This window comes from Dipodomys merriami, unplaced genomic scaffold, assembly GCF_024711535.1.
Source record: "Dipodomys merriami isolate MVZ:Mamm:240054 unplaced genomic scaffold, mDipMer1.0.p SCAF_19, whole genome shotgun sequence".
In the NCBI taxonomy this organism is placed as follows: domain Eukaryota; kingdom Metazoa; phylum Chordata; class Mammalia; order Rodentia; family Heteromyidae; genus Dipodomys; species Dipodomys merriami.
The window spans coordinates 14011977-14039877 of NW_027203270.1; the positions used below are offsets into that span (position 1 = coordinate 14011977).

A 27901-nucleotide genomic window follows, 5' to 3' on the forward strand; every position below is an offset into this window, starting at 1 on the left:
TATTTCTAGGCAAATTTCTCTACAGTTTAGCCCAAGGCATTAGAATTTCCTGAGATGCTTGTTATAAACGCATCTTCTAGGCTTTTACCCTAGTCCTGGGACCAGTATTCCTCCAGATGATTTTCATGATCTTAAGGTGTGTGACCAGCTTTACCTTTTAGAGTAAGTAGGGCAGCTTCTTAGGCTATTCTTATTACTTTTTAAAATTATAAAATGTCAAGTTATAATTGTACATATTTATAGGGTATGATGTAATGTTATGATTTATAATTAAATGAAGCTAGTATATCCATTATTTCAAATAGTTATAGTTTTATGGTAGAAATATTAGAAATGTATACTTGTTAGCAATTTTGAAATATGCAATTATTAGCTACATTTTTATGTAATAGAGGTTTTTTTGGGGGGGGGAGAGCAGTATGAAGACCTTGAGCTTGCTTGGCTTGCTTACTCGTGGCTGGCACTCTACACCTTGAGCCATACCTCTAGTCTGACGCTTTTGCTGGTTAATCGGAAATAGTCTCATGGACTGTTCTGCCCCGGCTGGCTTCAAACCACAATCCTCCAGATCTCAGTCTCTTGAGTAGCTAGTATTAAGCCTAAGTAGCTAGGCATGAGCTACCAGCACCCTGACAAACTTGACTTATCCTTTGACCATCATCTCCTTATTCTTCCAACCCCGAGCTTCTGTAACCACTATTCTACTCTGCTTCTATGAGTTTGATTGTTTTATATTTCACATAAGGTGAGAATATGTGCTGGATGTGGTTGCTCATGCCTGTAATCCTAGCTACTAAGGAGGCCGAGTTCTGAGGAACATGGTTTGAAACATGTCAAGGCAAGAGTGTCCCTAAAATTCTTATCTCCAATTAACCACCAAAAAGAGACAGAAATAGAGCTGTGACTCAAGTGGTAGAGCACTACTAGCTTTGAACACAAAAGTTCAGGGGCAGCTCCTAGGTCCTGTGTTCAAACCCCAGGACTGGCACCAAACAAAAAAAGAAAAAGAAATCTTTGATAGAGACAACCAAGAGTTGTTAGCCCACGATCCTAGCTGATTGAGAAGCTGAGAACAGGGGGATCAGACCAGACCAGACCAGACTTGGTAGAGAAGTCCTCAAGACTCCATGGAAGGAAGCTGTCATCCCAGCATTTATGGGAATCCTAAAATTAGGTGCATTCAGCTCAAGTGTATGCCTGAGTAGGAGTGACCTTATCCTAAAAATATCCAGAGAAAAACAAGTCTAGAGTTTTGGCTCAGTCATTTCATGCTAGCCTAGCAAGCTGGAGGCCTTGAGTTCAAACCCCAGAGGCTCAGTCAATCAATCAATAAGATCATTGGGACCAGGTACAAAGTTTAATGAAACTCTAAACATTTATATTTTGCCAGAATCAAACCCAAGAATCTTAATATGTTCTCTATCCCTATATCCTTCAGAGTATCCAGAATGAGGGAGAATGCTAAAAAGAATAGAGAACAAAGAGAACAAGTACATGCAGTGAAAGCCAAGGTGGTCAACATGCGGAAACAGGCTTTGGAGGAACAGTTCAAAGAATGGATTCTAGACCCCAAAGGAAATATTCCTATGACAGTGGTAAGGAAGTGGGACACTGGAGAGTAGTGGGGTGGATGATAAGAGGGCATTTGCTAAAATATGAAGTGCCTCCCTTGGAAGATCCAGCTCTGTTAAGGTAAGTCAGCTCATGTCCTGTGTGGCCCAAAAGAGTTGACTACTTCAATTTTCTCTTGAACACAACAAAAAATACTTAATTTTTAGATTTTAAAACCCATTTCTGACCAAACTAATCATTACAAATAGAGACAGATTTCATTTATTTGTTTGGGGTGATGTGTGTGTGTGTGTGTGTGTGTGTGTGTGTGTGTGTGTGTGTGTGTGTGTGTGTGTGTTTCTGAAAGACCTTATACAAAAAGACTGGGGAATTAGTGAGGACATATATGTAAAATCAATTTATACCTTGAAGTATTCTCTACACTGAACAGAAACTCTATGTTTGCCCTCCAGTTAGAAAGACTACCAATACTTTAATAGAAATACTGTAGATGCCTCTTATCTAAAATACTAAATATATAGTAATTGAAGAATGATACATGGCTTCTTTTTCTTTCCTCCCCCTTCTTTCCTTTCTCTTCCACTCTCTCTCCTTCCCCATCCCTCTCTTCCTCTCCTTTCCTGCCTTCCTTCCTCCTACTTTTTTCCTTTTTTGTCCATTCCTTCTTTCCTCTTTTGATTTGCAGATACAGAATGCTCTTAATGATTTTTTTCAGAAGGGAGAGTCTGACCTTGGTAAGTATGCCTATTACCACAGTATTTTTCTTTTTTGTGGTTCAGGCACTGAATTCATATGAGGAATCAATATTGAGGTCTATATTATGGAACGCTCTTACAAGTGAAACTAGGTTCTTGTGTTCTTTTCATACAGAGAATGTAGAAAAGTAGAGAAGTGATCAGTCATTCTCAATGCTTTTAGTCCAGGGCTCCCATTGTATTATATATTCTATAATACCTTTTTATTATCCTGTGACACCCCTAGAAGATACTAGAATTTTAAAAGCAAGCTATAATGTCTTAACTGTGATATGAAGGAGAAACACAAAGGCATTGAAATTATATATACTATACATCAATATAGGAGGAGGTAATAAGATGTAATAGAAGAGGTGAATTTAATCAAAGTACATCAGATATATGTATGGAAATACTATAATATATGCTATTAAAAAGAAACTAAATATTTGGTTACATCTCTACTAGAAGATATGAGAAATTAGACATTTCTACATAATTATCATAAACATTTAGTTATAAGAAAAGCAAAACATGTCTAGTCAATCCTTTTATTGTATTTGCCATTTTGAAATAAGTGAATTAATATGTATGTATGTTGATATATATTATGTATTATATACGTATGTATATGTATACCTACGTAATCCCCAGGACTTGGAAAGCTACAAATAGACAATTATATGGGTGCATTGCATTAGAGTTTGAATGTTACCTCTTATAACACAATTATCTGTTTTTGTGAAAGCCTCCTGCTTAAGTTCCAGGGTGAATTTTTGTATTCACTTTTCCCTCAAATTGTCATAGTAGTTACATTTTGGAAAATTCAACAGCAAAATTTAGGGATGGGTAAGTAACTCAGTGATAGTATATCTGCAAGGACCTGGGTTCAATCTCCAGTACAAAGAAAAGAAAAGAAAAGAGAAAAGAACAGCAAAAGCATAATCTGTATTTATATATAAAATAGAGTTCTTTTTTTTTTCTCGGTTGTTGGGCCTGAACTCTGGGCCTGGGTGCTGTCCCTCAGCTCTTTAGCTCAAGGCTAGCGCTCTACCACTGGAGCCACAGCACTACTTCTGGCTTTTTTTCTTTTTGCTTATATGGTGGTGAGGAATCGAACCCAGGGCCTCAGGCATTCAAAGCAAGTGCTCTACCACCTTCCCAGCCCTCTAGAGTTAAGTTCTAAATGCAGAATTATTATTTTCTTTTATCTGTGTGTATGCTGGATCTGGGACTTAAACTCAGGGCCTGAGTGCTGTCCCTGAGGTTTTGTATTCAAAACAAGTACTCTATCACTTGAGCTACAGTTCCACTTATGGCTTTTGGATGGTTAGTTAACCTTCAAAAGAGTCTCTCAGACTTGTCTGCCAGGCTGGATTTGAACTGTGATCCTCAGATCTCAGCCTTCTGAGTAGCTAGTATTACAAATGTGAGCCAGCATAAGTACAAAATTATTATAATCAGATTTTTTACCTACTCAAGTGTCAAGAATAGTCTTCATTGTGCAAAAATTGCAGGAGTGTTGCTGCCATGCCTACTCATCACTGTAGTAACAAAAACCCTCCTACAGATTTCCATCACGCTCACTGGGGTAGGGGTGGAAAAGAGGTCAGTAACATCCATATGGAGGACCGTAGATTGTCATGCACTTTTTTTCAGAAAGGTTTCCCTAGATAAGATTTGTGTTGGGGGGGGGGGGGATCTTGAGATTTCCATAATTTATAACCAATTAATTTTTTCAATTGATTTCTTGACCGTATGTGTTACATTGATAACAAAAGATTGTGAGAATATTTGAAGTCTGATTCTTTAAAGTAAAACATGCAAGCTGGGCACAAATGACACATAACTGGAGCCCTAACTACTCAGGAGTTTGAGATCTGGGGACCAAGCTTCAAAGCCAATTCTGACAGACAAATCTGTGAATCTCTTATTTTCAATTACCTAGCAAAAAAACCAGAAGTAGAGGTGTGGTAGAGCACCAGCTTTGACTGAAAAAGCCAAGCATTCCTGGTACATGCACACACACACACACACATACACACACGCACACACACGCGCGCACACACACACACACAGAGTAAAATATACTTCTCATTCTCAACCATTGGTTCCCAAACATGATTTGGGGCCTTGCTAGAAAACTTTTCTACTCCCTATTCTCAGTCTATCCAAAAACTGTCCGGGCTGAAAATGTGACTTAGTGGTAGAGTGCTTGCCTAGCATGCATAAAACCCTGGATTTGAATCCTCAGCACCACATTATCAGAAAAAGCCAGAAATGGCACTATGGTTCAAGTGGTAGAGTGCTAGCCTTGAGCTGAAGGGTCAGAGACAGCACCCAGGCCCAGAGTTCAAGCCCCATGACCTACACTCAGAAAGAAGAGGAGGAGGGGGGGGGGAGGAGGAAGAGAATGAGGAGGAGGAGGAGGTGGAGATGGAGGTGGTAGTAGCAGCTCAGGGACAGTGCCTAGGCACTAAGTTCAAGCCCCAGGACTGGCAAAAACAAAACAAAAACTGTCCAGGCATCTTAATCTTTACTTTTATTTCAGAAAATAACTTCACTTATTCATTTATTTTTGATTGGGGACACTCTGTTGGGTTTCTGATGAAAATTAGAGAAATTCCAGATCATTCCAAATGGTCTGGTATTGTTTCTTCTTTCTCTTCTTATACTATAGTAATTACATTCTGTACCACTCATTTGTGTTTGTGTTTTGCTAAGATCAGTAAAAATTACATGATTTTCATATTAAATGGAAGCTTAAAGATCTCTATTTGAACTTGGATGTCACCATTATTAATCACTTTTATTCATAAAAATCTTTTGCTTGGCTTTTGTGATACCATTTTCTCTCTTTTATTTTTATTTTTTTATTGTGAAAATACTGTACAGAGGTGTTACAATTACATGAGCAAGGTAATGAGTACATTTCTTATCAAGCATTTGTTGCCTCCTCCTTTGTTTCCCCTTACTATCCCTTCCCATCTCCCCTACCTCTTATTTTTATTTTTTATCTTTGCTCATCTCTTAGCATTTTTATTTCTTAGTTTTTCTTTTGCTTACATCTTAAATATTGTTTTCCTGGGTTTTGGCTCTCATATCATTTGACACTGAATTCACACTTCCTAACTTTTCTTCTTCAAATCCATACTGTAGGTGGTCTTGTCATTCCCAAACTTCCCTCTGAGTTCCAGATTCTATTTGTAAAGGGAAAAAAATGAGGGAAGAAAACAAGCTGCAGATCAAAATGATGATCATCTTTGTATCTGGAGAAACTAAAGATCTGGGGGGTCTGTAGACAAACACCTGGAAATGCATAGAAAGATTCATTTTTTTTTTTTTTTTTTTGTCGGTCGTGGGGCTTGAACTCTGGGCCTGGGCGCTGTCCTTCAGCTCTTCAGCTCAAGGCCAGCGCTCTACCACTTGAGCTACAGCGCCACTTCCGGTTTTCTGGTGGTTTATTGGAGATAGGAGTCTCACGGTCTCTCCTGCCCGGGCTGGCTTTGAACCGCGATCCTCAGATCTCAGCCTCCTGAGTAGCTAGGATTACAGGCGTGAGCCACCAGCGCCCGGCTAGAAAGATTCATTTTTAAAATAAAAGGCATAAGCTGGGTGCTGGTGACTCACAGCTGTCATCCTTGCTAGTTAGGAGGCTGAGATCTGGGGATAACAGCTTGCAAGCAGCCCGGGGAAGGAAAGTCTGTGAGACTTATCTCCAATTAAGCACCAATAACCAGAAGTGGATTTTTGGCTCAGGCAGTAGAACACTAACCTTGAGCAAATGAAGCTCAAAGATAGCACCTAGATGCTAAGTTGAAGCTCCAGCCGCAGCACAAAAGAAGATATTGACATATGATTAGTTAATTTTTTGGCAGTCCAGCTCATTTGGCTGGTTCTACCACTTGAGCTATGTCTTTTTGCTACTTATTTGGAGATGGAATCTCAAGGAGTTTTTTTTTCCCCCCAGGTTGGTTTTCAATTGTGATCCTTAGCAGAAGGTTCCTTTTAGATAGGATTTTAAGTGCCTGGCTTATATCATTAATTTTTAAAATTACTGAAGACCAAAGAAAGTTTTTAAAATGTAAGTTTGAGAGGGGTTTTGATTTAGGATCTGCTTGCATAAATACTACAATAAAACCTATGCAGATGTTTATCTTAATATTTCATATTATTGTGTTTGTTCCTTCTTTATCCCAACGTAGATATTAAAATTTTAGGTTCATTTTTTAGTATTTTGAATTTCTTGGTTAAATAAAAGCTAGAAAAAATCCTTTCCAGTTATTGGAATATTACCCAACTATATTTCATTTACTATAAGATGATAGACATTAGTTAAGGAGTAATTTTGTGTTTAAGTACTATAATATAAATATGAAATATGAATGTATTAGAACCAAACTAACTAGCAAATAACTTTTGTTCCAAAATTAGAATCACAATGCAAAGAACTGACTATTAGCAACTCAATGGAACAAGGATTGAGCAAGTTGGAATTTATAGAAGTAAGAAATTACATTATTTAATATTTTAATCAAATTATTTTGCTAATTTCATCTCTCTTCTGGTGGATGTCCCACATATATCAACTTAGAATTAAAGTAAATGAAAGCATAAAATGTATTTTATCAGTTCTAAGATAAACACTTAAAATTTAACCCTTCTGAAATTAGGTTACATGTTATAACCAAAGGTGTAAGTTTTTTCTTAGTAACACTCACAATATGAAAATGTGAAAATCTTCCACTGACACCTTCTGGTAAGATGAAGAAAAAGCAGCATTTTATAGTCAATGAAATCTGTTTGTACAAATAATAGTGAGATGTAAAATTACTAAGTATTTCCTATGGGTGAGGCACTGTTCTAAGCTATCCCTATATGAACTTTAGCAGCCCTCTCAGCAATCTTTATCCTTTACTTTTCTTTCTTAAACTTCCTCTGTGTGTGTGTGTGTGTGTGTGTGTGTGTGTGTGTGTGTGTGTGTGTAGTAATGGGGTTTGAATTCAGGGCCTATGCATGAGTCCTCTACCTCCAGCCCTTTTTACTTTTAAGTTATTTTTCAGTTAGAGACTCACATTTTTTCCCCCCTGAAACTACCCTTGAACAGAAATCTCCCAATCTCTGACTCCTAAGAAACTGGAATTATTGGTGTGAGCTATTACACTTGGCTAATGCTTTTCTTTAAACTTTGGGGCGTTCTGCTTGCTATGCAAGCTCTGCCACTTGAGCTATGTCTCCAGCCCTTTTTACTTTAGGTCTCCACAATTCTGCTCAGGGAAGACCTAGGTAGGGGGTCCTTCTACCTATAGCCTTCCTGAATAGCTGGGATGATAGGAACTTACCACCAGCCTTTTGGTTGAACTGAGTTCTTGACCAGGCTAGCCTTGAACTATAATCCCAATCTCAGCCTTACAAGTAGTACAATCCTCCTCTGAGGTTCAGAAAGGCTGAACATCCTGCTCAGGGTCTCATAATTAGGAGAACTAGAGAATTTATATCAGGTAGCTTTGTTCTAAACTTTATATAACATTACATCTCAGACAGCATGAATCTACTATAATGGAATATGTAAGTGAAAGCAGCAATTTATTATTTATTCTTTTATTTTTTTATTTTGCCAATCCTAGGGCTTGAACTCAGGGCCTGGGCTCTGTCTTTGAGCCTCTCTATGCTCAAGGCTAGAGCTCTAGCACTTGAGTCATGGTGCTACTTCCAGCTTTTTCTACTTATGTGGTACTGAGGAATTGAATCCAGGGCTTCATGCATGCTAGGCAAGTACTCTGCCACTAAGTCACATTCCCAGACCCAAAGCAGCAACTTAATGATACCAGAATTCTAATTCTTCTGTTTCCTGGTTTTGTATTTTTTATGTTTCTTCCTATTTCCTCAGGTTTTTCTCTAATGAGTCATAGAGTCAAGACAACCTTCTCTTTCTCCTCTCACATTTTTGCTCTGCTGAAGGTGAAGACTGTGTGCTATATACACGACTTTCCAAGTTCTATGTGAAGAATTTCTGGAACCCTTTATTGGAATGATTTTGGTATAGATAAGAATTTGGCAAAGTCTACCTCAGTTATGTTCTAACATGTTTTCTTAGATTCTGCCTTTGTCTGTTTCACATCCATTAGTCACAGGGCCAAACTTGTTTATTCCTTCCCTGTGTCCTAGAACCATTTCATGATCCACCTCCTTGCTGATTCTCACACAGCTAGCCAAAGTTTCTTCTGACTTACATAAACCCAGGGCCTCGGACTAAACATCCAGGGATAGCTGCTGGGCCTCTAAAGTCTGCCAGAATGATTCAAGCTAGCCATTCCTAAGTTCCATTTACCCTACCTTGCTTTGACTTTCCCTTCATTCCTTCCTCCTAACCCAAACCTGATGCTTTCTTCCCCTTTGGCTCTGAATGACATGGTATGCTCCTTTCTCTTAGAAATGATGAGTAATTCTATCTTTGATAGAATTAGCCTCTCCATGTCATCATTCAGTCACCTCCATCACTTAAAATCCCACAAATAAAACAAGATAAACTACACAAAGAAAAACATGCAGAGGAACAAATATTGCAGTTCAGCAAAAGTCAAGGCTTTGTCACTTTAATATGGTTGTAGACATAACTTACATTTCTTTGTCAAACACTGATTCTTGCATCTTGGGGCTATATGTCTTATACTAATTTTCAACAGAGGGCAATGTAGAAATTTTTCCTTTTTCTTTTTTCTTTTTGTGGTACCAGGTTTTGAACTCAGAGACTCTGTCTTGCCTAGCAGGCAATCTTACTGCTGAGCTATGCTTCCATCTGTGAATTTTGCTCATTACTTTTTTTTTTTTTTTGTCAGTCATGGGGCTTGAACTCCGGGCCTGGGCACTGTCCCTCAGCTCTTCAGCTCAAAGCTAGTGCCCTATCACTTGAGCCACAGTGTCACTTCTGGTTTCCTGGTGGTTTATTGGAGATAAAGAGTCTCACAGGCTTTCCTGCCCAGGCTGGCTATGAACCATGATCCTCAGATCTGAGTAGCTAGGATTACAGGCATGAGCAACCGGTGCCCGGCTTTTTGCTCATTACTTTTGAGATAAGGTTGCCTTTCCTGCCCTTGCCTATGTCTGGGTTTGATCTACCTATGTTAGGCTTCCTGGTAACTAGGATATACAGATACATGCTAGGGGGTCCAGCTCTTTGTTGAACAAAGTCTCATTTTTTTTTTCTGCCTAGGCTGGCCTTAAACCTCAGTCCCAACATTCTTCGCCTCCCATGTAGCTAGAATGAGCCACTAACACCCAGCTCTTTGTTTACTTATAAAAGAAATACATGAATTTTCCAATAGTGGATTATATCTCAATAAGAAAATAACATAGGCTCTCTACAGAAAATTAAAGATACAAAGTATAAAGAAGAAAAAATTTTAGTCCATAATTCTACCACCAATTTATAATATTGTTCAAATTGTTATACTTTTCTTCTATAATGAGGATAACTCACATTTTAAACGACTTTTTCATGTTCCATAAGCTGTATTGAGAATGTTGCATGTGTTTTCTTGTTTACTCCTCACTACAATTCAGTTATTATTATCCTCATCTTGCAAATGAGACCGAGGAAGATGGAAGAATTTCCTCAAGGTCATGAAACTATAAAGTTACAGATCTACCTGGGAACCCAGATTAGCCGAGTGGCAGTTTTCCTTTCATTCTGTGGCATAAATAGCTTTGAGTTCTAATGTTATAGTGAATGTGTGTTTCTACTAAATTGTCTTATAGCTTAAAATAACTACAAGAAACTTTGTTTTCTTTGAATTGTCTTCTAGATTGACTTGCTTTTATTTTATTCTTATTTTTTGCAGGTACTAGGCCTTGAACATGCTAGACTGGTACTCTACCATTTGAGCCCATCTTCAGAGCTAAAATGCAGGTCTGAGCCACCAGTGCTGGACTTTTATCATTTGCTCTTTATTTTTCTTCTTGCATATGTTATGGACAGTGATCATAATCCTATGTTATTTCTTTTCTCTTCTTTTCTTTTCTTTTGTCGGTTGTGGGACTTGAACTCTGGGCCAGAGTGCTGTCCCTCATCAATTCAGCTCAAGGCTAGCATTCTACCATTTGAGCCACAGAACCACTTCTGGTTTTCTGGTGGTTAATTGCAGATAAGAGTCTCACAGTCTTTCATGCATGGGCTGGCTTTGAACCGCACTCTTCAGATCTCAGCCGCCTGAGTAGCTAGGATTACAGGCATAAGCCACCAGAGCCTGGCTAATCCTATATTATTTCTTTTCTTATTCTTTGTGTTTGGATAGTTCTGCCCTAATTTCTATTTATTCAAATGTAGTTTGGATGTTCTCTTGACTTTGTTCCTAAGCCATCTGAGACCATCCTGTTTTCACTTTGAACATGCAGTTTAAAGGCTTTACATTGCCTTTTCTAATCACTCTTCTGACTCCTGATACTAGAATAAGAGCAGAGGAATTGGAAAGTGTCTCTGGAACAAATAGTCTGAAGTCTGTACTTTCTTCTATTCCATACATTTATTTGGTCATTTATACAATAAGTATTTGATTAGCTGTTGTTTTATGATGAAGATTAAGTTTCCCTCTGTTTCCATTTTTAAGCCAAAAATTGATTTCTAATATTTTCAAATGCCGTGTTTTATCTCTAAGATAACAATGATTATATAACAGGTTATATAAAAAATTCCTAATATTAAGCCATCCCTATTTTTCTAGAATAATCCTGACTCATGGCAAGAAATTCTAAATAGAGAAATTCTAAAATCAGTCTTTTTTATTTTCAGTAGTAGGTCTGAACTTAGACAGTCAAGTATCACTTGAGCCATATCCACAGCAACTTTTTTTTGGTGGTAGTAGGGCTTGAACTCGGGGTTTGGGCAGTGTCATTGAGCTCTTTTGCTCAGGGCTAGCATTCTACCACTTTGAGCCATAGTTCCACTTCTGGTTTTCTGGTGGTTAGTTGAAGAAAAGAGTCTCACAGACTTTCCTGCCTAGGCTGGTTTTGAACCTTGATCCTCAGATCTCAGCCTCCTAAATAGCTAGGATTAAAGGCATGAGCCACCAGCACCCAGATGTTTTTGCTATTGTTTTTTGTCGGTCATGGGCCTTGAATTCTGTGCCTGGGCACCATCCCTCGGCTCTTTAGAACAAGGCTAATGCTCTACCACTTGAGCCATAGCACCACTTCCGTCTTTTTCTGTTTATGTGGTGCTGAGGAATTGAACCTAGAGCCTCATGCATGCAAGGCAAGCACTCCACCACTGAGCCACCTTCCCAGCCTGTTTTTGCTATTTTTTGAAGTGTCTCCCTTTTTCCTAAGCTGACCTCAAGACACAATTCTTATCTCTGCCTCCCAAGTAGCTAGAGATTATAAGTGTGAGCCATTGTGTCTGTTTTAAAATCAGTCTTTAATTCCTTGTTTTCACTTTTGCTCTTCTATGGTTTAGCTACTTTATTTAGCTTATCTACTACTCCTGTCATATTATTATTATTATTACAATTCTTCTTCTTCTTCTTCTTATTATTATTATTCGCAGTATTCAGGTTTGAACTCAAGGCCTTGAACTTGCTAGCAAAGCATTCTAACTCTTGAGCCACTTTTTTGCTTATAGCCCTTTTTGCTTATAGTTATATTTCAAATAGTGTCTCTTGCTTTTTGTCCAGGGATGACCTCAAAGCATAATTGTCCTACCTATGCCTCCTATAACTAGGATGACAGGTGTGAACCACTATACTCAGCCTACTGATTAAGAGAAGATCTCAATAACTGGCTTGGTATCAAGGTCTTCCTGATCTCTGCTTCTCAAATAGCTAGGATTACTGGTGTGTGCAAAATATTATTTTTAATTGATGAATCATATTTGCATTATTTATGGAGTCCAATGTGATATTTTGATATGAATAAATGTAGAAATATTAAATCAAACCAATTAGCAGATCTGTCACCTCACTTATTTTTTGTGGCGAGACATTTGCAATATATTTTTAGCAAGTTTGAAATATATAATGCATTATTAATTATAGTCACTCTAATGTGCAATAGATCTCAAAACTTATTTCCCCTGTCCTCTGAGACTTTGTTGCCTTTGTCCAACATCTCCTAATGCTATTCATACTCATAACCCCACCCCAGCCCTTGGTAACCACCATTTTACTCTCTATTTCCATGAGTTCTACTTTTTTAAGATTCCACAGATGAGCAAGATTGTGTGGTATTTGTCTTTCTGTGCCTGGCTCATTTTACTTAGCCTAACACTTCACAAGATCATCTGTGTTGTTGCAAATGACAGAATTTCCTTCCTAAGATTAATTAGCAGTATTCCACGGTGTATATACATCCCATTTCCTTTCTCTGTTCATCAGTAGATGGATACCTAGGTTGATTCCACATCACTATTATGACTAGTGCTGTTACAATAAATGTGCGAGCACAAATTTCTCTTTGTTTATTTTCCTTTGCACAGAAAAACTCCATAAGACTCTTATTTCCTATTACCATACATGCAAAAAAGCCCAAAGTGCCAAAGTGGGGCTGTAGCTCAAGTGGTAGAGTGCTATCCTTGAGCAAAAGAGCTGAGGGACAATGCCTAGGCCCAAGTACAAGCCCCAGTACCAGTCCACACACACACAAAAAGTAAAATCTGGTGTATTATAATTATTTTGTTTTGTTGGTCATGGAGCTTGAACTCAGGGCCTGGGGCACTGTCTCTGAGCTCTTTTGCTCAAAGTGCTCTACCACTTTGAGCCACAGCACCACTTCTGGTTTTTGAGTCGTTTATTGGAGATAAGAGTCTCATAAGGCTGGGAATGTTGCTTAGTGGTAGAGTGCTTGCCTAGCATGCATGAAACCCTGGGTTGGATTCCTCAGTTATCACATAAACAGAAAAAGCTAGAAGTACCTCTATAGCTCAAGTGGTAGTGCACTAGCCTTGAGCACAAAGAGGTTCAGGGACAGTGCCTAGGCCCTGAGTTCAAGCCCCACAACCGACAAAAAAAAAAAAAAGAGTCATAGACTTTCCTGCCTGGGCTGGCTTTAACCCATGATACTCAGATCTCAGCCTTCTGAGTAGCTAGGATTACAGGCATGAGCCACCAATGTCTGGCTCTAATTGTTAATCTTAAAATGTTTTTGTTCTTTCATCTTAAAGTTGTGTGTTACGTATGTACTATTCTTAGGTATCTGAAGTAGATTAGGCTTCTACTTGCTTCAACATAAATATGTAGTGTGGTCCTATGAGGAGACATCTCCAGATAATGGAAGTTCATGGCTAGGGATGTAGCTCATGGCAGATCACTTGCCTAGAACTTGACCTGGGTTCAGTTCTTAGTACCAGAAAAAAAAAAAAAAGATAATGTTACTTCATCTTTCATGTGATAGATATTGTACTGACTCTCATCCTCCAGAGCAGGCCTAAGGCTGACTTTGTAACCATAGGACTTGGAATGAATGCAAATTGAACTTTGTTGGACTCCAAGTTGGCTGGATATAACATTTTTTTAAAGGCATGTGACAAGCATTGGGTGTACAGGGGTGAGGTGACAAACAAGCATATAACCACATGTGTTTGTAGAGAAGGTTAAACTAGAAGATACCAGCTTGTCCAAAGAATATCAATAGAGTAAGTGAGCCCATGATGTGTCAAATACCATAGCGTTGAATCTCAAGCAGCTGGACAGATGTAGACAAGGGAGATGGACCTTCCAGAAATCCAGAGGAACAGCATATTAAAATGCATGTAATTTTGAAAGACTAAAAGAATATGTCTGCATGATAGGGGATATCAGAGTTTAAACTCAAGGCCTCAGGTTTGCTTGGCTTGCTTACTCAACTGGCACTATAACATTTGAGCCATACCTTTATTTGCCTTCATTCTCTTCTTTGTGACCCATTTTATTCTTGCTCACTGGTGGGCCATTTTGAGGTGATCAGTTCCTTATGGGACTTTTTTTTATTAATTAATTTATTTTTGTATCAGTATTTGGGCTTGAACTTTCTCTACCACTTGACCACACCTCTACTTCTAGCTTTTTGATGATTAATTGGAGACAAGGGTCTCTCAGATTTTTCTGCTTTAGCCTGGCTTTGAACCACAACCCTCAAATCTCAACTTCTGAGTAGCTAGGCTTCTAGATGTAAAACACCAGCACCTGGTTTATGAGATTTATATCAGTCATTCAATATAAGGCCTTCAAATTGACATGGCTCCAAGTTTAAGTTTTAAAGAAAAATGCTTTACAAACTGTACTTAAACATTAGTATCTTTAATATGTTCTACTAAATCCAGGCTGAATAGCGTTGTTGGTTTTTTTTTGTTTGTTTGTTATATGTTTGTTTTTTGTTTTTGTCGGTTGTAGGGCCTGAATCTGGGCCTGGGTGCTGTCCCTCAGCTCTTCAGGTCAAGGCCAGCTCTCTACCACTTGAGCCACAGCACCACTTCCAGCTTTTTCTGCTTTGTGGTACTAAGGAGTCGAACCCAGAGCCTCATACATGCAAAGCAAGCACTCTACCACTGAGCCACCTTCCCAGCCCCTTGAATAGCTTTTTACTCGGTGTCTAGTTCCTCTGTGTCTTGTATTTTTTTAATTTGTTTGGTTGAGTTCATTTTTTTCCCTGTGCTTGAAACTGTGGCAGGAAAAAACAGAAAAGAGGAGACTTTATAGCTTTGGGGTTGGTCAGAGGTAACAATATTATGAAAATATATGGAGACTTTGGGGAGAAGAGAGAGAATTCTGTATTAGAGACATGGTAAGGAAAGGGTGCACTATTCTCCAAACTGATAAACCTCTTCCTAGGTGGTCTTCAACTGTAAGAAACATATATATCAAGGCATTGACTTACTAGTAACTCCTCATTCCTGTATTACTTTGCTAGGATTGACATAACAAAATAGCACCGATTGGGTGTCTTAAATAACAGAAATATATTTTCCATGGTTCTGTGGTTAGAAGTCTTAGGCAAGGTGTCACATACTAAGGATCTTTCCTCTTAGTTTGTAGATGTCTGTCTTCTCCCTGTGTCTCCACATAGTCTTCCTGTATATGTGTTCACATTTCATCTTCATATAAGCACATTGACCATGTTGGATTAAGACTTACCCTTAGAGACCTTATTCTAATTTAATGGCCTCTTTAAAGACCCTATCTCCAAATATAGTCACATTGTAATGTTAGGCCTCCAATATATACCTTTTGGGGAAGTACAATTTAGCCCCTAACACCACCAAAATTATGCTTCACTAATAGATGCAAAATTATGGTTTAGTCTGCCAGTTTTATTGGTACTAGGTGTTAAAGGAGGTTTTGATTTGATTCATTTCTAAAGGATATAACTGCTTGGTTAAGTACATTATTACTGTTGTTGTATTGTTTATGTTAGTGTTAGGGATCAAATTCAGACATTCAGGATAAGTATTCTACAACCAAAATTCACCCAAGCTTCCCTCTCTGAAACTGGAAAATTAATTTTCTGCCCAAAGGTGATACGAAAACTCCATTCCTCAATGCTAAATAATAAACACAATCTGGTACTTCAATTATTCTGTTTTCCTTGCTTGCCAACTCCTTGTAACCTACTAACACTAACAAATACAGTTTGGAAGTTAATGTAATACACAAGATAGTTTCTAATCATAGTTTTCTATCTATATCACCCACTTCCTCCTCTGCAGTGTATCTACAATTAAATAAGTGTAAATCTCAATGGCTCAGAGCTGTGGAGACATAGCAGCAGCTACTAATCAATGTGACATTTACCACATTCTCAACATTAAATCAGAAAAGAAAAACCTAGAATTCACTTCACTGTGACTTAGCACATAGACATAACTTGACCAAGTACAATTTGGATGCTCAACAGCTCTCAGAACTATTAAGTTAAAAGATATTAGCATCAGTAGTTATATCTTTAAATTAATCTCATGTTATCTTGATTCATTCCTTGGAAGGGTATGAAAACACATGTGTTTTTTACTTTTCTTCTATTTTTTTCTGAGACTGGTAAACTTCAGCAATGGTTTTATTTGGAATTTAATTTATAATTGTTGTTGGTAGCCTTTATGCCACAATAATCCACACCTAGAGAGCAATTACAACATATTCATTCAGAAAACCCATTAAGTTATAAATCCATAAAGAAGACCCTCAGGAAATGGTTTTAACCAAATTTGATTCATTTTCACACCAGAAAATTCCTATAGTTTTGGTATTGGTATGAATCATTTTCTCTTTAAGCATTGAGCCAAAGATTTCCAGAAAATGCTAATTAATAATTCTCCTATGTGAGTAAATTAGAAAAAAAAAAAACCACTACTCAAGCAAACCATCTTTAAGATCAAAAGGAATCTTGAGATACTAGACTAGGACCAGGAACCTCATATCATCATTCAATGGTTCTAGAACTTCAGCAAATACTTAAAAGGCTAATTGAAAAACAAATTCTTGGCACCTAACCCCATAGTTTTGGATTCCTTAAGTTGGAAAAGGGCTCAAAAATTTGCATTTCTAACAAGTTCTCAAATGATGCTTATACTGCTAGTCCAAGGAATCACTGACGGTCACTGATCTCATTTTTTTTTTTTTTGTCTAAAGATATATGTCAGCTTAGGACTATTTTTTTGTTGTTTTCAGTACTGAAGATTGAATCCAGGGCCTTGTGTGCACATGCTCTATCATTTGAGCCTGTCCTGCCAAGTTGTGTTACTTTTTGAAATCTGGGCTTGCTAAATTTACCTGTTCTGGCCTTGAACCCATAATCCTCCCACTTCTGCCTCTGAAGTAGATGGGATTATAGGTGTGAACCACCAAGCTAGGACTGTATTCTGCAATGAAAACTTTTCTGGCCAATTTGTTAACTACTTCAATAGTAGACAAGAACTTATCATATGAAATATCCAGGCTCTGTACATACACAGAATCATAATTGTAACACTTCTTAACCACTTCCACCACACTGGTTCTGCAATTAATAGATAAGAATGTATTTGTGCTCATTGATCCATCAAGAACAAGGACAAGGCTGAGGCATGTGGCTCACATGATAGAACACCTGCCTAGCAATCATGGGGCCCTGAGTTCAAACCCCAGTGAAATAAATAAATAGCAACTCGGTGATTTAGGTGGCCAAGGGAATCAAATATATAGAAAAACTCTTTTGCTATGCAGTAAATTTTGTTCTTTTGATCTGGAAACCAATTCAATAATGGTGAATGACTCATTTACATGGCTGTAAGCCTAACCTATCTGTTTAAATAATCCATTCTCAATGTGCCTAGATGACATTAATGAGGACATGAACTATCAATCTCAAGAATCATATGTCAATAAAATATACCCCAAATATGCTTCATTTAAAATAAATTATTAGTCAGGTATGGTAGTACACATTTATAATCTTAGCACCTGGGAGGCTGAAGTAGATGGGGTACAAATTCAAAGATCAGCCTGGGCAACATAGCAAGATCCCACCTTAAAAAAACAGAAAGATAAAAGAAAGAGAGAAAAGGAAAGGAGGGAGGAGAGAAGGAAGAGCATAGAACAGGAATTTGGAAAACATCAACTCTGTCTCTCTCTCTCTCTCTTTTCTCTCTCTCCCTTTCTCTCTTCCTTTCTCTCTCTCTCTTTCTCTTCTTTCTCCTCTCCCTTCTCCCCTGACAGATTCCTCTGCATTCTGGAGGAACCTGACCACCCAACAACTGTTAAATTTGTATTTGAAGGGTGACAGAATATGCCATCCCAAACTACACTATTCTTGGCATTAGGATTACTTGAAAAACAGAAGATACAAGAGGTATATCCTAATTCTTCTTCAAAATAGAAAACAGAAACTCCCATCTGAGAGATGCTTGCCCTACATAGGAAAAGGGAAAAGCATTCATCAATGAGGAATTCTGAGCTGAGAGAATTCTGTGCAAAGACACGTTGTTAAAATCATTTCTAGCTGGGCACCTGTGGCTCACGCCTGTAATCCTAGTTACTCAGGAGGCTGAGATCTGAAGATCACGGTTCAAAGCCTGGGCAGGAAAGTCCTTGAGACTCTTATCTCCAGTTAGTCACTAGAAAACCCAAGGTAGCGCTGTGGCTCAAGTGGTAGACTGCTCACCTTGAGCTGAAGAGCTGAGTGAGGGACAGCACCCAGGCTCAGAGTTAAAGCCCCATGACCAACAAAAGAAAAAAAATCTGTCTTCCTTTTAGCCTCCCCACATAGTAACTTTTCCATAATAGCCTCATCTTGTTCAACTGAATATAAAAGCATATACAATTTTCTACTTCTTAAGGTCTTCATTACCTTCATTACCATGTTACATAAAAGATACATTAGAGTTTTATGCTTTTCTCCTGTTAGTCTATCTTATACCAATTTAATTTGCAGGCCAAATTGAAGATACAGTTGTACTTCTTACCCTTGACATTCACAAGCCCAGCTCCATTCAGAGCTCAACTTGCCATTGCTGAATCCTACTTCTGGATTTCTTTTTTTTTTGTTGTTGTTGTTTTTTCTTTTTTTAAATTTTATTTTATGTTATTTGTGAACATACTGTACAGAGGGGTTACAATTACATGGGCAGGATAATGCATACATTTCTTACCAAGCATTGCAGCCTCCTCCTTTGTTTACCCTTCACCTCCCTTCCTAGCCTCCCCCCTCCCCCCCACCCAATCCTTCCCCCCATCTACTCCCACTGACATTGTTACTTCTGGATTTCTGATGAAGAAAATTTGAATGTTCTTGCTTGAGTTAGGTATAATCATATACGGCTATGGAAATGAGGGCATGCCGTATCCATCGGCCAGCTCTGTGCTAGCATTATGTATTCCATCTCCCAAAATGAGTAGCAGATCAAGAATGCAATGTGCCCAACTTTTCAAACTGGTAAAATTGGCACCAGTGGCTAATGCCTGTATAGCTAATGCTTGTGGCTAATGCCACTTACGAGACTAAGATTTGAGGATTCTGATTTGAAGCCAGCTCATGTTTTCCACGAGACTCTTACCTCCAACTAACCATGAAAAAGTTAGAAGTGGAGCTGTGGCTCAAGTGGTAGAATACTAGCCTTGAGTGAAAAATTTAAGGGACAACACCACAGCCCTGAGTTCAAGCCCCAGTTCTCATTCTCTCTGTCTCTTTCTCTCTCTCTTGTCTCTCTCTCTGTCTCTCTTGTCTCTCTGTCTCTGTCTCTGTCTCTGTCTCTGTCTCTCTCTCTCTCTCTCTCTCTCTCACACACACACACACACACACACACACAAACACACATACACACATACATATACATACCATTCAGAAATATACATGGATGATGAGGCAGAGGGAAAATAGCTACTACACATTAGTGGTGAGAGTGAAAAAGAGCATAAGCCCCACATCAACACTACCAAACCAATGGATATATTTGCTTTCTAGTCTGAGGATCCCCCTGCAAGGAGACTGAAAGCCAAAAGAGATGGAGAGTAATGGCTTGAAAGCACAGGCATCTTCAGTCTTTATACTTTAACACACACATACACACACACACACACACACACACACACACACACACACACACACACACACAGGATATTTTAAATATCAAAAGACCAACAAACACCCAGGATCTTCATTCTTCATACTTCAATAATTAAACATGGTCGATCTTGGAACATACCTACTTTTTACATGTTATATACTATAGGAAAACTTGATTCAATTTTTAGAATTACTGATTTACAGGCAACAATTCACTTTAGGACCACTGCTAATTCATATTGTGAAAGAAAGTCTGCCCTATCTAGTGCTGATGTTAACCCAGCAGGAGATTGCTTCAAAAATATCTAGTCCCACTGGTGTCACATCTTTCTCTCTCTCTGTACCATAGCCTTTAAGTAGTAACCAAATGGCATTGAAACATTTTGCTGCCAGTATCATTCATGTACATGGACTGAATCCCTGGGAGGAAAAAAAACAAATGAATAACATGGTTTAAAATCATCATTTGAGCTGGGTACTGATGGCTCATGCCTATAGTCCTAACTACTCAGGAGGCTGAGATCAGAGGATTATGATCTGAAGCCAGTCTGGGCAGAAATGTCCATGAGACTCTTATCTACAATAAACTACTCAGAAAAAGCCAGAAGTGGCACTGTGGCTCACATGGTAGAGCACTAGCCTTGAGCACTGAGCCTTGAGGCTCAGTGACAGTGCCCAGGCCATAAGTTCAAGCCCCAGGACTGACAGAAATAAATAATCATTTGTTCTTTTTTTGTTGTTTTTGCTATTATTTCTGCAGTTCATTTCTCCACACACTGCAGACTTGAAAAGTGAAGCATTTGAGGAACTCCTTAAGCACCTTTGCCACTATGCAGATGAATTTCGAGAGGTCATAAAAACTGACATGAGGAGACAGATGTTTGTTGAACTCTTCTTGTTTTGTGACCATGGGAAGGTGGGTTTAAATCCTTAAAGTACTGCTTCTAACAGTTTGTGGCCAAGAACCAGTTTTTAGATGATTGTTGTTCATGATAGTATTTTAAATTTCCAGTATATCATAGATTGATAGTAAGTGAAAATGGATTAGTAGTGGTGGGAAGATATACAAATTATATTTTAAAATTATCAGATGCAAATTTGGTTTCTTATCAGTTAATTTCTCCAATTTCTATAAAATTTTCTAGATGCTATCCTCAGCATTTGGATCTCTCTCCTTACATACTGGCAGATTCTACCTTGATTGATTGTTTCTCAACATATGTCTTCCCAATTGTTAAGACTGTCTTTGTCTTTTTCTCTTTTGCTAGTGGCTGCCTGCAGAAAAAAGCATCTAGGAATTAAAGGTCTATCATTTTTATTATGTTGAAAACTTATGTAAAAAAGTCTTTCTAAGAATGAGGTTGAGGAGGACACATGGACCAGGACATCAAACAGACTTGCAAAAATAGATACAGATTTTACTGAAATATATTTGTTATATTTATTTGTACCCTCATGTTCTGGGAAAGATTTCAGAATAGGTAAAGTGCAGGAGAAAATACAAGATACTAAATGGAGCTGGAGTTTAGTCATAATGATTGAAATATTTGTTGTGGGTCATCTACAAGTTTGAAACTGAGCTTCTTGACACTGAATGTGAAAAAAGAAACATAAACGCATAGTCAACATCATATGTATGTATATGTATATACATGGTTATATATATGTGTGAATACGAGTGTATATACTTTTTGCAGTTGATTTTCAACAAAAAATACTTCAATGAGGAAAGGAAAGCTTATTCAACAAATGGTACTAGATAAACTCGCTATCCAAATGTGATGGGGGAACATTAAACATTAGGCCTTACCTCAACCATACTCAAAAAAAAAAAAATTGAAAGAGATCACAAACTTCTAGAAAACATAAACCTTGAAAGAAAATCTGATAAAATAGATATCACCAAATTAAGGGATTGTGCTCTTTGAAACATATGATTAAGTAAAATGAAAAGACAGCTGGACACTAGTGGCTCACTTGTGATCCTAACAATTTGGGAAGTTGAGATAGGGAGATAGGAGAACTGGGTTTTGGGCTAGCCTGAGCAGAAATATAAAAGACTGTTTCAACAGAAAGAAGCTGGATTTGGTGGCATGCACCTGTCATTCTGACTATGGGAAACACAAAGCAGGACTGAAGTTCAGGTGTGCCCATGAAAGAAGTGAGATCTTATCTCAAAAAAAATAAAGTAAAATAAGACTGGAGCTCAGAACTAGAGTTCTGGCTAGCAAGAACAATCTCTTGAGTTCAAATCAAACCAAAACAACAAACCAAACAAACAAAAAACACCCAAAGCAAAAAATCAAACCAGAAAAACCCCAAAGCAAACACACAAACACACAAATACACTAAAGATCTGTTCATTTTATTTCTTTATTACCTATTTTAACTTATAGTACAAAAACATCAGATTTCATTATGACATTTCATAGTTGCATAACATGTAGTCTAATCATATTCAGCCCCATACCACTCCTGAACCTAGGAGCTTTACCATCTTTAAAAACATCTAGATTAGCTGGGCGCCAGTGGTGCATGCCTGTAATTCTAGCAACTCAGGAGGCTGAGATTTGAGGATCACAGTTCAAAGCTAACCTGGGCAGGAAAGTCTGTGAGACTCTTATCTCCAATTAACCACCAGAAAATCGGAAGTGGTGCTGTGGCTCAAGTGGTACAGTGCTTGCCTTGAGCTGAAGAGCTGAGGGACAGCACCGAGGCCCAGAATTCAGGCCCTTTGACCAAAACAAGCAAACAACAACTAAAACAGCACAACTGCCTATCAACAATCAAATGAATAAAGTAAAATTAATTGTTATGTGTACTAGTGCTACATAGCAATGAAAATGAATTACAGTCTAGTGAAATATGAATGGTATACATGATGTTCAACAAAATGGACACAAAAGACACATATACTTCATGATTCCATTTACACGATATTTAAGACATAATTAATATGCAGTGATAAATATCAGAATAATTATCATTGTGAGAATCATTGACTAAGAGGAGCCCGTGAAGATAACTTCTGGCAGTGATAAAGTATGTTCTGTACCTTTAAGTGAGTGCTGTCTACACAAACCAACATTTTCATTAAGACAAAATTACTTAGTATTTACATACCCTATTGTATATTTGATACTTCTCAATGAAAAGATTTTTCTAAATTATCACTGATGGTTGCTTGGGATGAAGTGCTTATTGAAGGAAAAGCTTTAAAAGACGAATGGAGGCTGCATTCAACTATAGTTATAACAGGGATGGCCCCTAGACCTATGGATTTCTGGACTTCCTCTAGCTGCATTAGAAGGATTATAGAAAGTAAAAAAATAAGCTCACACCTAAGGGTATAGCTCAGCATGCATAAGACTCCTGTGTAAAGGTTCTAGAGTTCTAGGTTCTAGGACCTTAAACTCTTAGTTCAAATTGAAGTCAGAACACCAGAAAGTTTCCATTATTCTTATAAAGCAATCTTTATTTCTTACAGCTTCAGGGCAGATTTGGATGAAAGCGCAGCCACAAAAATGTAAAATGACTGAATTAAAATGTAAATTGAATTTATAGACTTGCCAAGTTTCTTGTATGAAAATCAGAACACTGCTTAGAAAATAGAGGGATCCTCAGATTTGGAATGGCTACATTTGGGTGGACCCAGAGGAAGCTGAAGTCTCAGCTTCCTAAGATTTCTTAGGCAACAGAAACAAAATCCCTACTCTCCTATTTGAGAATATTATCTCTTCTTTCCCAGCAATTCTATAAGAGGCAAGTGGCTTCCAAGGAGACGCCTATTTTGCTCAGGACCCACTTATAGGTTTATTGCCTTGAGAACTCAGACTGGAGTTTGATCTCAGTACATACTAAAAATACTAGTTCCAAGTCCATCTTGAGAGATGATTCCTGTCCTCAGAAAATGGCAAATTTTTGCTAATTCATAGCAACAGAATCCTGAGGGAATGTATATAGGAATTGCTTGTAGTAAGAAACTAAGATACATGGATATAACATTGAATTTCCCCAAATTTTTAATATAGTTATGCTCAGTAGATTTATTTGGCAGTAATATTTTGAATATCTTAAAATATTTTAACACTTTGGTAGATTAAATGAAACTTTGACTCAAAGATACCCTATGTTCAATTAGGTTAAGGTGCCAGAAAGTTCTTGGAATACCATAAAAATGAAATCATAGATTGCTAATGCTGATTGCTCATATGCACCTCTTCCATGTTTCCCAAGAGAGCCCAAATGATACTCCCTTGAGAAATACTCAATAAGTTAATAAAGGAACATCAACATTGCTGAAAAATAAATAGTAATTGATGGTGGAAGATATTGACATTGAAGTGAACTCTGATTTCAAGGCAAACAATTACATTCCAGAGTGACAGAAGATACATGACAGTAACTTGCCAAAGACAAGGTCTGCTAGTCAGATTTAGTGCTCATAAATACTATGTATAAATAGCTTTTGGACCCAATCCCCAAGACCCATGATTATGTTTTAATAGGATCCACTTTGTGTAGTGCTCATACTATGGTGGTTTCCCTAATTCCCTGAGTATATAATTAGGATAACCATAATGAACAGTGGGGATTAAACTGACCAACTGAGTGTGTTGACATACATGGATTTTCTTGGAGGTCATGGTGTCCTTAGGTATTAGAATGCCTACTAAATTACCACTGGGTCTGTTTACAGAAAAGCAATAATTATGGAGCCAAAAACATGAGTTGAGGGAGAACCACCCAATTCTCATTCAGAGCTTTTTGTTTGAAGGATGGGATGCAGACATTTTCTACACTAAGTATCAAGGAAAGGAACATTTACCAAACTTGCAAGTACTACAAAGGCACTGGCTCAAGTTAATATGAACCTCTGGAATCCCAAAACACACCACGGGACTACTGGTTAATGTTAGGACATGTGGCTCTCAGGTGATAAATGCTATTTTTGGTCGAAGGTTAATCTCTTGGATTTAGCTATGACTATTTTGGTTCCTGAATATTTCATTAGAATAGACACACTTAACAATTAGCAGAATCTTTACATTTATTCTCCATACTGGGGCACTAAAGACTATTAAGGTAGAAAAGGCCAGTAGAAATTTCTAAATTTGGGGCTAGGAAAGTGGCTCAGTGGTAGAGTGCTTGGCTTGCATGCTTGAGGCTTTGGGTTCAGTTCCTCAGCACAACATAAGCAGAAAAAAAAAAGCCGGAAGTAGCACTGTGGCTCAAGTGGTAGAGCACTAGCCTTGAGCTGAAGAGCTGAGGGACAGTGCCCAGGCCCAGAGTTCAGGCCCCATGACCAGACCCAAAAAAAAAGAAATTTCTAAATTTTCCATATTTGCCAGAATGGATACAATAAATAAATAAGCAGGTTAAGAAACAATCCCATAGACACTAGATATGAAAATATATAAAAGATATAGAGGAAGCTATCCCCATTGTGTTCCTTTCTAATTGTCCTGTTTTGTTTATATGAAAGCAGATAGTTCTTTTTGTTGTTGTTGCTGTTCTTGAAGAATATTTATAGATTACTGTGACTGTTCACATCTGCTATTCCAGGTGTGGAATCCTTATTTAGACCAGCTTGGCATAGCCTTTCATTCACAATTATTGGTCTAGCAGGTACTATTTTCTCTGGAACAGTTTACAAGGACCAACAGAAGTTTGATTTTATCTGTCAGAAACAGCAGTTTACTTTCACTGCCTTGCTTTTGGGCTAAGGCAGTTTTCTTCTTCTCTAATATAATCTAGGATCCCAAGACCTTGATTGTGTTAATATATTACAGAATATCATATAGGTTCACTGTCTTGTGATGTCCATCATGGTGATTGCACTTAATGAGCCGGAAGTAACACTGGATGACTTGGTAAAATGCTTATGTGACAGGGAGTAGGGAATAAGATCTGGGATGTAAATACTCCCTTCATAAAATAGTTTAGCAGTCCAGTGGTTTCAAGGATATCACTATGTCTTATCACTATACAAAAGGACCGAAAGCTAATTTGGTGCCTTTGACATTTAGAAACAGCCCTGTCACATTTGTATGTGCTGTTCTTTGCATTTAACAGCACATCTGGGAGTTGCTCTGCTGCATTAACTGAGCCATCAGCTGCCAGAGTGAGTTTCAACAGCAAGGGAAGCTTTTCTAGGCTTTTCTAGGCTGCAGTGCAACATCTCTTCTTTGCCTTGTACCTTGTTTCCCAGAAAATCGTAGGAAATTTGGGGTAAATTGGAATGCTGCAGGAAGGTGCAGTGGAATCATAGTACACAGTTGAGTTCTGGAGCAAAACCCTGCACTCCAAAGTTTCACTTCTCCTTTGAGAAACAGCTCTATGTGTGTTTACATTCTTTTAATTCATACACAGGATTAGTGTACTTTTCTATCTACATGTCATTGTTATTTTTAAAAAAGAAAAATAAAATTCAGATGGAAGCTGCGTGCTGGTGGCTTATGCCTGGAATCTTAGCTACTCAGAAGGCTGAGATCTGAGAAGCATGGTTCAAAGCCAGCCTGTCACAGCCAGTCTGTGAGACGCTAATCTCTAATTAACCACCAAAACTCCAGAAGTGGAGCTGTGGCTCAAATGGTAGAGTACCAGCTTTGAGTGAAAAAGCTCAAGGACAGCAACCAGGCCCTGAGTTTAAAAGCCCCAGTACCAGCCCTAAGTAATTAATTAGTTAATATGAATTTTTAATCAGATAAATGAATAACTATTCTGATTTACAAGCATAAAGGCAAGATCCAGCTTTCCTGAATTTGTTGCTGGAGCTTTTATTTACAGGATGATGACTGTGGCGCTGGTGGAAGTAGTAATGGATGCTTCACTTTACTTTTTTTTTTTTTTTTCAGTACTCTGATTTGAATTCAGGGCTTCAAACTTGCTAAGCAAGTGCTCTACCACTTGAACCACATACTCTTTCTGTTTTTAGCTAGGGTTTCACACTTCTGCCTTGGGCCAGCCTCAGTCTGCTATCCTACCAGTGTCTCCCTAAGAGCTGGAATTATGGTAACATACCTAACATGTCATTTGAAATAAAGTCTTGCTAACATTTATTGTCCAGGCTAGCCTCAAACTGTGATCCTCCTATCCCAAGTAGCTAGGACTACCAGTGTAAGCCACCACACCTGGCTACATACAAATTTTTTAAATTTTTTTCCCTTTTAATTTAATTTCTTTATTTTTTATGTGGTACTAAGGAATTGAACCCAGGGCTTCATGCATGCTAGGCCAGCACTCTACCACTAAGCCACATTCCCAGCCCTACATAGAAATCTTAAATCTCCATAACCACTCATTGCAACCTTTTCTCTTAGACAGGGAGTTTGGATCGACAGAGGACTTTGGCTTTGCTGGAATTATTTTATGATCAAAGTCCACAATCATTTAGAAGCTTACTCCGAAACCCCAGACAATGTAAGTACCACTCATGGAGATGAGCATACTCAAGCCGAAGTGTCACCAATACATTAAAGTAACATGAAGTCTTTCTACCCCCATGGGATTCCTTCACATAATATCTCTCTTAAGTTATAGTAGCTATAGCTGTATCTATTTTGTTCTTCTACAAAATGTATTTTATATCATGATATAACCACATACATATATGTATGTTTATATATACATTTATGTATGTCTATATATGTATGTATACACACATATATTAATTTATACATTTATATATGTCTCTTTATGTGTATATATACACATATGCAGATATAGATATAAATATATAGGTATGTAGATATAGTTACTGGGGCTTGAACTCAGAGCTTTATACTTGCTAGGCAGGTGCTTTTCCACCTGGACTACTAACCCTTTCTGTATTGCTTTTTTTAAAGATAGGGTCAGCCTGAAGTCTATTCTTCCTATTTGTGCTTCCTTGTATAACTAGGATGGCAGGTACATGCCACTATATCCAGCCATTAGAGCTGAGATGACAGGCATGTGCTGCTACTATGTTCAGACATCAGTTGAGATAGACTTTTTTTTGCTTGGGTTGGCCTTGAACCATGATCTCCCAATATCTGTCTCCCAAATAGCTAGGATAACAGACTTGAAACCTTGAACTCAGCTGATAGATAGAT

At 38.0% G+C, this 27901-nt stretch overlaps 1 protein-coding gene across 1 annotated transcript in view; it reads left to right on the top strand.

Annotated features, from left to right (window-relative positions):
• Positions 1-27901, top strand: part of Efcab5 (EF-hand calcium binding domain 5) — a 93386-nt gene that overhangs the window by 18605 nt on the left and 46880 nt on the right. Inside the window, exons 5-9 of the mRNA XM_070027390.1 lie at positions 1439-1595; positions 2258-2306; positions 6741-6811; positions 20569-20724; positions 27131-27230. Of these exons, the coding sequence (XP_069883491.1) occupies positions 1439-1595; positions 2258-2306; positions 6741-6811; positions 20569-20724; positions 27131-27230 (533 nt within the window). The remainder of the gene's footprint in view (positions 1-1438; positions 1596-2257; positions 2307-6740; positions 6812-20568; positions 20725-27130; positions 27231-27901) is intronic.